This window comes from Bolinopsis microptera, chromosome 6, assembly GCF_026151205.1.
Source record: "Bolinopsis microptera isolate Bmic1 chromosome 6, MBARI_Bmic_1.0, whole genome shotgun sequence".
In the NCBI taxonomy this organism is placed as follows: Eukaryota; Metazoa; Ctenophora; class Tentaculata; order Lobata; family Bolinopsidae; genus Bolinopsis; species Bolinopsis microptera.
The window spans coordinates 1,581,114-1,593,636 of record NC_087077.1 but is presented as its reverse complement, the minus strand read 5'-3'; the positions used below and the strand labels follow the sequence as shown (position 1 = coordinate 1,593,636).

Genomic DNA, 12,523 nt, shown 5'->3' with positions numbered 1-12,523 from the left:
CTCGAATTTCCTACTTTTTGTCAAAAATTTCCTACTTTTAAAAATTTCCTACATTCTTAGAATGCGAGAATGCGGGTTTTTGGATATGGGCCGGCAAAACGGATCAGAAATGACGAAGTTATAAATCATTTTCTGTATCTCGTTAACAAAATTGATTGGATGATGATGTGACACAACACCTTAATTGGGCACCCTTAACAATTCCCATAATGTTTAACGGGGTGGTTAACGGGGTCACCTAATCACGTGATTTGGTAACCCAATCACCTGATCACACGTAATGAATAAACTCGTTATGCTTCACATTTCGGTCATTTGAGAAGCTACAGTTCTAATTTTTTCAGGACAAACGTAATTCGAATGCAAAAATGTATCTTCATTTGAAAAAAAAGAGCTCGAATATTTTTCGATTTGACAAATTCCTCGAACCAGTGGTGGTAGTAAGTCATACCATAAAGAATTATTTCAATTGGGCACTCAGTGACTGAGCTATTAAGGCCAACGTATGCCCACTGACTTTTGGCCCACCCTGTAATAACTATAAATTTCGCTTTATACTATAAAAGCGATTATAGCCAAAAAGAACTCAAAATCCAAAGATTCACTTTAAGCTGGATCTAAAGCGACTTATGAACATGTATGTATAACTAAGAACTTAGAAGTTTATGAAGTATGGTCTATATATGAGAAAGATATTATATGATACTTATATGAATACTTTTTCAAAGAGATGAGTCTCTTTTTAAGCAAGACAATATCGGTCAATGTTCTCAATTGATAAGGAAGCTGATTCCAAAGGGAGGGTCCACAGTAACTAAAACACCTCTCAGTTTTACAACAATTTGAGACACGAGGAACATTTAGGAGGATATAAGTCTTTCACGCTGAATCTCGTCAACATAATCAAAAAGAATATATAATATATTATGCGAATATGTTTAAACATATTATCGTATTAGTTAGTAGGTCCACTGAACAGAGGTATTAAAGTATTAATACAAGTTTGTTCAGTGGGAAAAATTGGGGGAAAAATGGGTTCAAGACTTTGCCAAAATGGGCAAAAAAGGCATCTCAATAGTTTGGAAAACATATATAAAATGTCATTCAAACGTATTGAAGTTAAATAGAGTTCAAAGGATCAACTATTAAAAAGTTTAAAATCATCAAAAGTAAAAACACTTAAACTAAGTGAGTTTATTTTGCCGGTACCACTCAATGCCGGCTTGATCAACACTAGTTGAATACAAGCTGTATCCTGTATCAGCCTGTTTCGATCTCCTAGGATCGCTGGTCACAGATGTAGAGGGGGAAGAATTATGATTCTGAAACCCAGCGTTGTAATCAGCAAAAGCTGCAGGCTGAGTAAAAGCTGCGGGTAGTGGCACACCAACCTTGGAAGTGATAGGCTCCTTTCCTGAGGGGGCAGAAGAAGAATTCTCCTTCAATGCAGTACTGGGATAAACATCCAATATCTGCTGGATGATTAGCAAATTATTGAAAAAATGTTTCACCTTTTTCAATTTATCGACTGTTTCTTCTGAGGGCGTATGCTTGCACTTCTTGAAGCGACCTCCCATTTTCTGCATCAGACTTTTGCAGATGCCAAGAGCTGCAAGAGCAGTGTCTTCATCACTTACAACTTGAGACTTGTCAGTAGATTTGAGCATGTTCATGATTCCTGATTCTAGGATCTTCATCTTATTTGGCTTATTTGGGTCATCTGGTAAGATGTCATCATCATCCTCATCATCCTCACTTTCCTCTTCCTTTTCCTGGTTGAGATAACTAAAATCGTGATCAGGGAAATTAGCTGGATCAAAAACATCGTTTTTGATAAAGTGTTTATTCTGATCATCGACATTTTCGTCAAGAATACGGGCTCTTATTCTTAACTGATGTTCACTCAACAACTTAATTTCCTTCTTTTGTATCTCGTTTGCTGCCTCCATTACTTTCTTATCAAACAAATTCTTATTGAGTAACTCAATATCTTTAATGATTTGCGCGCTGTCGGGGTCCCAATTCCACAGGATGTTCAACAAATGAGGTTTAGCTGAAAATAGCTCAGATATAAAATCAATATTAAAAACATAATCTTATATTGTCTAACTATTTCATTCCTTAACAATTTAACCGAAAACTGTTACAATTTACCATAAAAAGGAAAGTATCTTTTAATCTGCTCTGAAAACATTCAAAAGAAACATTTTCAAGACAAAATCGAGTACACAATCCATTTTAATCTTAAAAGACAAATTATTGAAATTGCAATTCAGTTTTGCAGAGTTACAGAACTATACAAAGCAATGAAACCTACAGTACAGTTTGCACGATTCAAGACCCTTATTCCAATTACAACAGTCTAAAATTTAGTAATTCACTAATGTTTTATAATTTCACTGCATAGATAAAATGAGCAGTTTGTACTATCATATAATGAGACTCTAGGGAAAAAATATTTAACGTCTACTTACATAATAAGTGCTCCATCTTGCTGGCGTCATTAAATTGGACTTGACACAAGTCACACACAAAGTGGTTCGGTCCAGTGACTTTCAAACAGTTGCTGCCTGTAATTTATTATTTAATTTCTAGGGCTTAGGACATATGTTTATTGTTTCTGTACAGACTTAAGTTGGCCACTGTGAAACATAAAGAATGTAAAAAACAATGCTAATGTCCAATATAAGTTAAAATATAATACCAGCATAGGCAATAAATTATATAACAGAAACAGATTTTTTTAAAAGCATCTACACATTTCTTGTATTAGTTGCCATACAGTACTTACCAATCACAACGAACTTTTGATTAGGTTTGATTATCGGCAGCACCCGTCCTTTCAAGGATTCATAGACATCAGGATTAAAAGGCTTCACATCTTCATTCAAAACAAGAATTGGTTTAGCACTCATCTTGAGATGAATGGACTCAGGAATTGGTTCATTGGCCCTCTTTTCTTTTTCAATCATCTCAAATAACGCTACTTCTGGGTCAGCTTTCACAACACCCTTGTGTGGGTGCTCAGCATAACGGTCAGCAAAGAATTCGGGGATAAAGATTTCAACATCACTTTGTTCAATAAAGAAAGGAACAGAAGGTTTAGGTGTGTTGTCAATGTGACCTCTGTCAACAATTTCTTCGGGTTCAGGATAATCAACTTCATCCTCAAGATCAGAAGCTGGTGTAGGGGACTCAGGTAAGGCATCTGGAGGTGGGAGTGGTTTTGATAAAGTTATTGGCATACTAGTTGATGGCATTGGACCTGCAGGAGGTAGAGGAAAACTGGATGGTGGCATTGGAAGACTGGATGGTGGCATTGGAAGACTGGATGGTGGCATTGAAAGACTGGATGGTGGCATTGGTAGACCAGGTGGAGGCATAGGGAACATATGAGGAGGAGGAGGAGGAAACGGCATTCTATGCATGGGAGGCATCCCCATAAACGAAGGAGGATTAAATGCTGGCTGTACTCCAGCATATGGATCAATATTAGGGAACATAGCACTAGGGGGAGGAAAGAGAGGTGGAGGAGGGAAGGGTGGCATCGTGGTTGGAGCTGCTGTGCTAACCTTCATTACTGCTGAACCGGCTTCCACCTCAAGGTTTTTCATGTCTTCATCTTTGGACTCACCACTATTAAGAAATTCATCAGCTATTTTCTCGTAATCACTCTTGCTGATTTTCTTCTCCGTATCTCCCCACTTACTTTTCCTTTTCCTTTCTCTTTCTCTACTACGATTTCTTCGATCCTCCCTTTCTTTATACATTGGTTCTCTTTCTTCTCTTTCTCGTTCCCTATAATATTTTGGTTCTTCTCTTTCTCTACGTATCCTCTCTTCTGCTCTGTGATGACCCATATCTCTCCCCCTTCTAGGCTGCATACCTCTATCTTCTTGCAAAAACATTGGTGGTTTGTTGCGACGTTTAGCCTCCAGCCTTCTTTCAGATATAAGTTGTCTGTCCTTTCTGACAGCATTTTGTCCTCTGTTATCATAACTACGATCAAGAGAATTTACAACATCTTTAGATTCCTTGCTTCCTTCATCAGCTTCTGTAACAGATTTTGTATCAAGGACATTAGTTGGGGCGTCTTCTGAAATATCAGCAGACTTTTCTGAGGATTCAGTATTATGAACTGAAGATAAATTGTCTGATATCACTGCTTCTGTATGAGTTGTGGATTCATTTTTTGATGCATCCTCAATAATAGGAGCAAACAGGTCAGGAACTACTGAGAACATCTTATCAGATACTGGGTCGCTGCTGTCTTTATCAAATTCGATTAGACTAAATGGGCGCTCGTATTTCTCAGTCTTCCCTACCTGTGGATAGAATTCATATGTTAATCATTAGTTTGCTTCCAATTGTGCTTTACTCAAGATGATAAAATTATGCCATACTGATATCCAGATTATCAATATAAAAAACTTAGAAATGGTTGACGAAAATATCAATATTTCTTTACGGTAATCCAAATTTCGACAGTAAAAATGTGAACTGAGTAAACAAAATTCATCGTTAAGCTATCAAGGTTTGACTAACTTTATTGAGAAAGTTAACTTGTTTTTTGTGGTTCCTTCCTTTAGAGTGAGAATTCCAAATGACCTCTGAGTTGACGGGAACCACGCAGGCTTTGCACATCATCGAGCCAATGCTCATGTCTCCAAGTTTTGCCTGATAATAACAACAAATTTATAATCAATACTAGTAGGTATATGTAATAATAAAAATCTAAAAAGAAACCATTCCATAATAAATCTTCAAGTTTTCTAACATAATTCGATTAACTATTTAAGCTTTATCATCTTTTCAATGTGAATCAAAACACATTGAAACAGTATAATAGAATACATAAAATCACCTTGATGGTATTTTGGTGTAGTTCTAATTTTTCATGATCAGCAAACTCAGCAATTGGAACCCTATTTTTGCAAAATATGCAGAATATCGCACCGTTTTTGCCTGACATACTTTGAAACTGTCTCCTATCTGCAAGGAACATTGAAATCAGATAAATGTATAATATTATGTATGATATTGATATATCGATTGAATGAGTCAAATTAAAGAGATTTTACAAAAATAAGAAAGTATATTAAACATATGAAACCAAAGATCAAACAGTGTTTAATTCGTTATACAGAGGGTCATTATCTACAACCAATTTACACTGCACAAATGACTAATTCAATAATACAGCTCAATTATAAATTAACAACAAATAAAAAGACTAGAATATTATGATTATATCTAAATTGTAATCATTGGATCTACTGGTACTAAACAGAATAAATGAAACTACTGTAGTTAAACAAATGCTGATATCACAAGAATTTTCATCTTTTAATGATACAGACAATAAAATGCTGTGACAACATGCAGTTGATCATCTTAAATCAGAATCATAAATTTTTACAGTTAAAGATTTTATTTATATTTTGGAAGACCACACGACATGTGAAACGACGTAAAAGCCGTGACACATTATGTATATTCGTGTGGTTTTTTTTGAGAGGATCACTTGTTCAATCAAAGGTTTAATCTAAGATATTTCAACCTTTCAATGTTTATAAATCATTCGCATATAAATGATGTTCTTGAAACAACAATATAAAATCAATATGCCTATATTTACATCAACCATTGAACTCAATCATATTTGACTTGCTCACACCTTTCTCTAATAAAACTGCCACTGATTTCTCCATGAACAGTTTTGGTCCACAAATCAGAAACAAAGATTCAGAAGAAAACCTTTTTAAATGCAACAGCTCTATTCGACCAGTAAGTCCACTCCAACTCTCTTGTGAGAGAATGTGATTAATGTCAAGCTTTACAATTTTATCCTGCAACTCCTTGAGCTGATCTTTTACTAATATATCTTCTTGTGTTTTATTGTAGAACATCAAGGAACAAGTGTGGTCTTTGAAAAGCTTATTCGCTGAAAGTTCTTTCATAATCCTGTAAAAAGGAGTGATACCTGTGCCAGCAGCCAGAACAACAATATTATTGTTCTTGTGAAGCGTATTTAGATCAATGAAATGGTCAAATCCTTGCATCTTTACTGTCTGGTTGGATTGCAAAGAGCACATGTAAGTTGACATTACACCTTCTTCATATTGCTTTACTAGAAGTTGGAATGTACTTTGATCAATAACATCATACACAGTGTATGGTTTCTTGTCGATCAATGAATTCTTGTCAGGGTTTTGAACAAAAACATGTGAACCCAAGGGAGGAATGGCATAAAAGTCATTCAGGAACTTGAATGTTAAGAGCCTAGAGTCATGGGTTACAATTACATTTTCTGTGCAACAAACTTCAAAACTTTCAAGATTGTTAAATTTTTCAGAGTAAGTGGTTTTTGAATTTGATAGATGAGTTCCCTCGCTGGGCCACAGTTTTTCTTGCTGTTTGTGAATTACTAACTCAAACTTGAGATTGCTATTCCTTATTTCAAACTTCTGAAATTCTGCAAACAATTGAAGGTCAAGCAAAAATTTTCTATCTAGACAATGTATGAAGACTCTTATTGCCTTTTTGCTGATAGTTCCATAAAAGAAAGAGCGCCTGATTTTATTTGACATAGCTATCTTTCCATAAACTATTAGAGTAAAACATCTCTCTGTTTGATAGCTGTCGTATGAGAACTTTGGAGCTGGAGGAAGTAATGGACCAGTAACAATGGGTTTCTTGTGTGGAACTGTAAGCGACGTTTGACTGCCGCTGCCTGGCACCGTAAGTGAGGTTTGGCCAGGAACCTTTAATATTGTAGTCTTTGGTTGCTGTACTAAATATCCAACAAGGAATTCTTTTAGCATGTTCTGGAAATTTACCCATTTATGAACCTCATTAAACAAATCTGTCGAGTCAATGCCAGCTCCTCGCATTAATTCTTCAGCACCTCCAGGATGATAGTCAACATAAGTAGTAATATCATAAACAGCACCTGAAGAGAGAATCAAAAGATTAATCCTTAAAATTGTCATTATCTTTAGTAATAAAAGCATAAACTTCTTGCATTTTGACAAAGTAATTACTATCAACAACATTTACCATTTACCATTTATAGCTGTCCACACATCTCCAAGCTTATTGTGAAGTCCAAGTTCTTGCTGAGTAATTCTTTGTGGCTGTGACGGTCGAATCTTACTCTTGAACCTTACCCAATCCATCAAGCCGTGTCCAGGTTTAAGAGCTACTTTTTTCTTTCCATTTGATACCGCTTGCGGTGAGGCAGGTAACAAAAATGACATGTCAGCTTTGATGTGTCTTCTTCTACTTTAGTAACATTCCTACAAATACACAGCATTATTTATTAATACAATGAATATTGTAAAATAATTAATGCTTGACATTTAGTGTTTCCTTTAATTTTTTACTAAAGAGTGTCCTACAAGTTCAAAGATCTTTCAATATAGCATGGGAAAGTTAGAGTTTTTTATTTTTGAGTAGACTGTATCCAGTCTAATCTACTGGTAACGCAGGTTAGGTCGCATGTAGTTAACAGGAAATAGAAATTAAATATTGATTATTTCTTAGAGTTTATCAAGAGTTTGTAATTTTTATACTCTTTGTTTGTCATATGTTTCTTTAATGCAAGCTAGGCTAAAAGTCCTTTCAAAATTTGAAAAGGTAAAATTGTAAATCATAGATCGATATATTATACATTCCTGTATACATGTTCTAGCTGGTACTTTGGAGGACTTCGAACGATTCTTGCTTCGCATCAACGATCTCGATGGGTTGACATCGTCGATCAAGCTGGTACCTTAACAAAATTCAAGATCTTTTAACAGGACCCCTCAACATCTAATCCTCATTAATAATAAAGGACAAACAACGAATATGTTTGAATTTCCTCGAATTCATGCCACCAAAAACTCTCGATTCAATTTACTTCCATGACTGTAGTGAAGATGAAATTTCTGAGATTATAGCCAACTTGAAGAGTGGGAAAGCCAGCGACTTTCTCATAAGAGTTATCAAAAAACTATCGGGTATTCTTAGCCCAACTCTTGTTGTTCAATTTAATTGCCTAATATCTCAAGGGATATTTCCGTCAGTTCTGAAGCTTGGTAAAATAACCCCAATATACAAAAAAGATAACGAAGAACTGATTGAGAACTACAGGCCTGTTTCCACACTTCCAATTTTTGGTAAAATTTTTGAAAAGATAATATACCAACGTCTTTACAGCTTCTTGGTTAGTCAAGGAATCCTTCATGAAAGTCAATTCGGATTCCGAAAGAGTCACTCAACATCACATGCACTTAACTACTCAGTTTTTCACATCCAAAAGGCCCTAAAGCAAGGTCTTCATGTTCTAGGAATTTTTATTGATCTAAGCAAGGCCTTTGACACAATAGACCACACAATTTTGCTTGAGAAACTTGAAATATATGGGATTAGAGGAGTGCCACTTAAGTTACTGGAAAGTTACTTGTCGGACAGAGAGCAGTGTGTGGGCGAAGTATCAGACAGACTTCCTGTTCTCTATGGCGTTCCACAGGGGAGCTGCCTTGGGCCTCTCCTGTTTTTAATATACATAAATGACTTAACAAACTCTCAACTCGATAACACTAGCTATGTCTTATTTGCTGATGATACAAACATATTTGTAGTTGCCAAAACTAGAGCAGAGGCCTACAATAATGCAAATAGGGTCCTACGATCAGTCCACGAGTACACATTGGCTAATAAATTACATGTTAACGCCAAGAAAAGTTGCTATATAGAATTCAATACAGCTAAAAGAAAACTTGATGAGCAATCTTTATTAACTGAAAACAGACTTTACCTCAACGGCCTACCTCTCTCAAAGGTGCAGGAAACGAAATTCCTGGGAGTAATTGTCGACGAAGGCCTAACTTTCAATCCCTATAGAGACAAACTAGTTAGAAAACTCTCGTCCTGTTCTGGGAGGCTGTACATGATTAAGGATAAAATTCCATCATCTATCCATAAGGACCTGTACCACACACTGTTTGAAAGTCACCTATCTGATGGCATTACCGTTTGGGGAGGTGCAAGTAATAATAAACTTCAACCACTATTTGTAGCCCAGAAAAAGTGTGTTCGTATCATGTTTGGTGACAAAAAAGCATACCTTGATAAATTTATGACATGTGCTAGGACTAGACCTATCAGTGAACAGAAACTTACGAGCAAATTCTTTGAGAGAGAGCACACCAAGCCAATTTTTGCCCGTCAATCACTCATGACATTGCATAATTTATACGCGTATCACTGCTGCAATGAACTTTTTAAAGTCTTTAAATATCAAACACCAATTGCACTATTTGAACTTTTCTGTTTGTCTAAAAGACCCGGCAAAGAAACTCTTCTTATAACAACCATGCCCTCAAACAGTTTCGTTTACAAATCTAGTTGCCTTTGGAATTCATTCCGTCAGATGTTGACACTGAACGACCTTGAAATCACTCATGGTGTATTCTCAAGTTAACCATAGAGGGGGTCAGGCGCTGTTCGCTCACGGCTGGTTCTTGGAGCCAACACCCTCAGCCCCACAGAAGTGGGAGCACTGTTGGTGGTGGCTCACCCAGATAATGGACAGTGTCTCTCCTTCTTTCTTCTTGGACTTGCATTGTTGCTGGTGAGTCAGCTGGCAACAGTGTACCATACTATCATATTCATGTTTTCTTCCCCACATCTCCTACATAACACCTCACCCCAACCGCACGTTCCTTGCGGGTAAAGGAACATTCAACCGCAGGTTCCTTGCGGGTAAAGGAACAAACAAAAACAAAAAACGACAGACTCCTTGCCGGTAAAGGAGAATTCTACAACAAGTTCCTTGCCAGTAAAGGAACGTTGAACAAGTATCGAATCAGTATGGCTATTCCCAGCTTCAGATAGGGACAGCGTGACAGTTTTATCCTTCAGGGACAGCGGAAGCTATGCCAAAATTTTCAGCCGATCCCTTTCATGTGCAAGTTTAACCATCCACAGTTTCTATTACTGATTTTGAGACACCTCCGGAGACTTAATCATGCATGGTTCTTGAGTCAAAGTATAGCAAATTGCCGGAAGAGAGTTAATATATATGTAATTTCAATTATTTATGATACCGATACAAGCATTCAAATTCCAGACATTTTCAACCAGAATAGTGAGCTGAGACAGGCTTTCTGAGAGTCTTTTTATGTCTTAGCTCAATATCATACCGAATGGCTCTCATGAGGAATAAGGTCAGTTGGCTGCTTGCATATCTGGCCATTATTTCTCGGGACGATCATGTCATAATGATTCTGCTCTGTTGCTTTGACGTCAGTGGCAGACATATTGTCCCACAGGTCGCTGTGAAGTCCTTATGTGCACAGCCAGTACAGAAAGGACGATACTTAAGGATCCGCGAGGGCTTGAAGGCTTATCCAGATAGCCCATTATTTGCACCTATCTCCGTGGATTCCCTTAGAAGGGAGGCCGAACGGTGAACCTCTACCAGTAAAATTTGAGGTCCTACTCCGGAGGAGAAACCCGGTTACGGATTAAAGCCGTCCGGGACTAAACAGTAACAGTAACAGGTGTATTCAAATCAAAGGTTAAAAAAGTCATTCTCTCGTCTCAGGGTAAAGGTGACAAGAATACCTGGGCCCCTTTGGCAAACTTTCTGAACTCAGGCAGCTTGAACAACTAAATTTGAAAAAGTAAAACTTCTTGTCTGAATGAAATACTAGAACCTCAAGAAGCTGATCCGCATGTCTCCGCTACTAAAATGTTTAATGAGCCCAATCACTCATCACTTAACAGTTTAATCCTCAAAGTGAGTTGTACAATCTAGGTTGTTTTAAGTAGCTGTTGATAGTGTAGAACAGGAGTGACTTGATCGTTTTCATAACTTCGATTTACAATCTGTACCATAATAAAACTAACACTGCCATGGGGTTCAAAAAGGGTCATTGTAAGCCTCCAGCGTAATGGTCCTAAGTCTCTGCCCCATGCGGTGCCTGTCAGCATTAGCTAACAGAATAGCCCTAACATAACGATCAAGCCACAAATTAGGTTCTATAATGATTTAATATTGTTGAATAAAGAGATTTGAATATAATATTTGTTTTATTCTGAAAAAAATATTTGTTTTATTCTATGTGAATCAGTCACAGTTTCCCCGAACATGAGGCTGCAGCTGGTCGACCGTGATGGCTTGATAAACCTTATAAAATTTTTAGCTCACTTCATGGATTGATGACACATGGTTATCACATTGAGGTAATGACTTCCACTACTAGTTTTATGAAATGTTGTAGTGACGCTTGAAAAATATGTCATAGGGATTATGAATGTTCCACCAATTCCTGGAATGTTAATACATTTTTTCGCAACTGTATGATTATTTTGAAAATCCATATTTGTACTACAAATTCATAGGGGGTTCAATGATACCATAAAAACTATTCCCCGTAACAGCCTTTATTTACTTGATTGAAATCGTCAATCAAGGTCTATTTCAATAACCATGCTAGAATTTACCCGACACGTAGTTCTCTCCTTAGCATCTTTCTGATCAGGAGAACAAATAATTATCGAAAATGGTTGTATGTTTATAACCTACCAGGACGCGCGCCGAGTTGGACTCGTCGACGGTCCTGGAATATATATTGAACAGATATTTTACGAGTATCACCCATTAAGAAAATGGTAGCAAAAACGAAAGTAATTGATATAATGTATTCAACGTCAGAGCTTAACAGGTGACATGATACTCTTAAAATATTTCTTTTAAGAGTATCATGGTTGTATGTTTATAACCTACCAGGACGCGCGCCGAGTTGGACTCGTCGACGGTCCTGGAATATATATTGAACAGATATTTTACGAGTATCACCCATTAAGAAAATGGTAGCAAAAACGAAAGTAATTGATATAATGTATTCAACGTCAGAGCTTAACAGGTGACATGATACTCTTAAAATATTTCTTTTAAATTTAAATATTAGACCGTCGACGAGTCCAACTCAGCGCTCGTCTTGGTAGGTTATAAAGCTACAACGTCGGAGCTAGGTAATACTTTTTTATTTTGTATGGGTTAAATTTGCTGGTCTGGTGCGCGGCGGGTCATACAACGTATGACAAAGCAAGGGGGTACACGATAAAAATAAACTTGCTCGGATTTTCAAAATTTTTGTACCATTGTTTTTTTGTACCATTGTTTTAGAGACTGCGAGAATTTTCACAGTACCAAATTTGTCATACCTTGTTTGGAATGATCAGTGAGTTTCGCCTAGCTTATAGGTGCCATATTTGATGGTGCGCGGCTTTTTATTGGAGCAAAATTAGGTGTAAAAGTCGCGTAATTTGACGAAATTCGTTAATTTTTGTTTTATTATTCTCTCCTATCTTTGGTTCCTGGACATGAATCTTGCTGAAAGTTTGCCAGAACCTTCCAATCATACTTAACAGTAACTACCGAACAGCTAATTTAGTTGGGAGAGATTGGCCTTGATTAAGAAGTCGAAAAATGACAAAATAGGTATAAATTCGATGATAACTCAAATTC

The 12,523-nt window shown here is 36.8% G+C and overlaps 2 protein-coding genes across 2 annotated transcripts; both read right to left on the bottom strand.

Moving 5' to 3' along the window:
• Nucleotides 1-827: 827 nt before the first annotated feature.
• On the bottom strand, nucleotides 828-4,993 carry LOC134817601 (uncharacterized). Its single transcript, XM_063826820.1, has 5 exons — nucleotides 4,865-4,993; nucleotides 4,546-4,677; nucleotides 2,792-4,325; nucleotides 2,475-2,570; nucleotides 828-2,053 (listed from the first exon to the last, which is right to left on the bottom strand). Exons 1-5 carry the CDS (start codon nucleotides 4,970-4,972, stop codon nucleotides 1,185-1,187), a joined length of 2,739 nt encoding a protein of 912 aa, XP_063682890.1. The 5' UTR covers nucleotides 4,973-4,993; the 3' UTR covers nucleotides 828-1,184.
• Nucleotides 4,994-5,230: 237 nt separating this feature from the next.
• Nucleotides 5,231-7,294, bottom strand: LOC134817600 (cytochrome b5 reductase 4-like). The gene is made up of 2 exons (XM_063826819.1): nucleotides 7,067-7,294; nucleotides 5,231-6,952 (listed from the first exon to the last, which is right to left on the bottom strand). The coding sequence occupies exons 1-2, from the start codon at nucleotides 7,257-7,259 to the stop codon at nucleotides 5,640-5,642; spliced, it is 1,506 nt and encodes a 501-aa protein (XP_063682889.1). The 5' UTR covers nucleotides 7,260-7,294; the 3' UTR covers nucleotides 5,231-5,639.
• Nucleotides 7,295-12,523: the final 5,229 nt, after the last annotated feature.

Excerpts from the sequence above, each read along its gene's own strand:
- LOC134817600 (XM_063826819.1), bottom strand. The coding sequence starts at position 7,259 with ATGTCATTTTTGTTACCTGCCTCACCGCAAGCGGTATCAAATGGAAAG. Across the intron at positions 6,953-7,066 it reads TGTGTGGACAGCTATAAATG|GTGCTGTTTATGATATTACT; the intron begins GTAAATGGTAAA and ends TTCTCTCTTCAG.
- LOC134817601 (XM_063826820.1), bottom strand. The coding sequence starts at position 4,972 with ATGTCAGGCAAAAACGGTGCGATATTCTGCATATTTTGCAAAAATAGG. Across the intron at positions 4,678-4,864 it reads TACACCAAAATACCATCAAG|GCAAAACTTGGAGACATGAG; the intron begins GTGATTTTATGT and ends TGTTATTATCAG. Across the intron at positions 4,326-4,545 it reads AAGTTAACTTTCTCAATAAA|GTAGGGAAGACTGAGAAATA; the intron begins GTTAGTCAAACC and ends TTCTATCCACAG.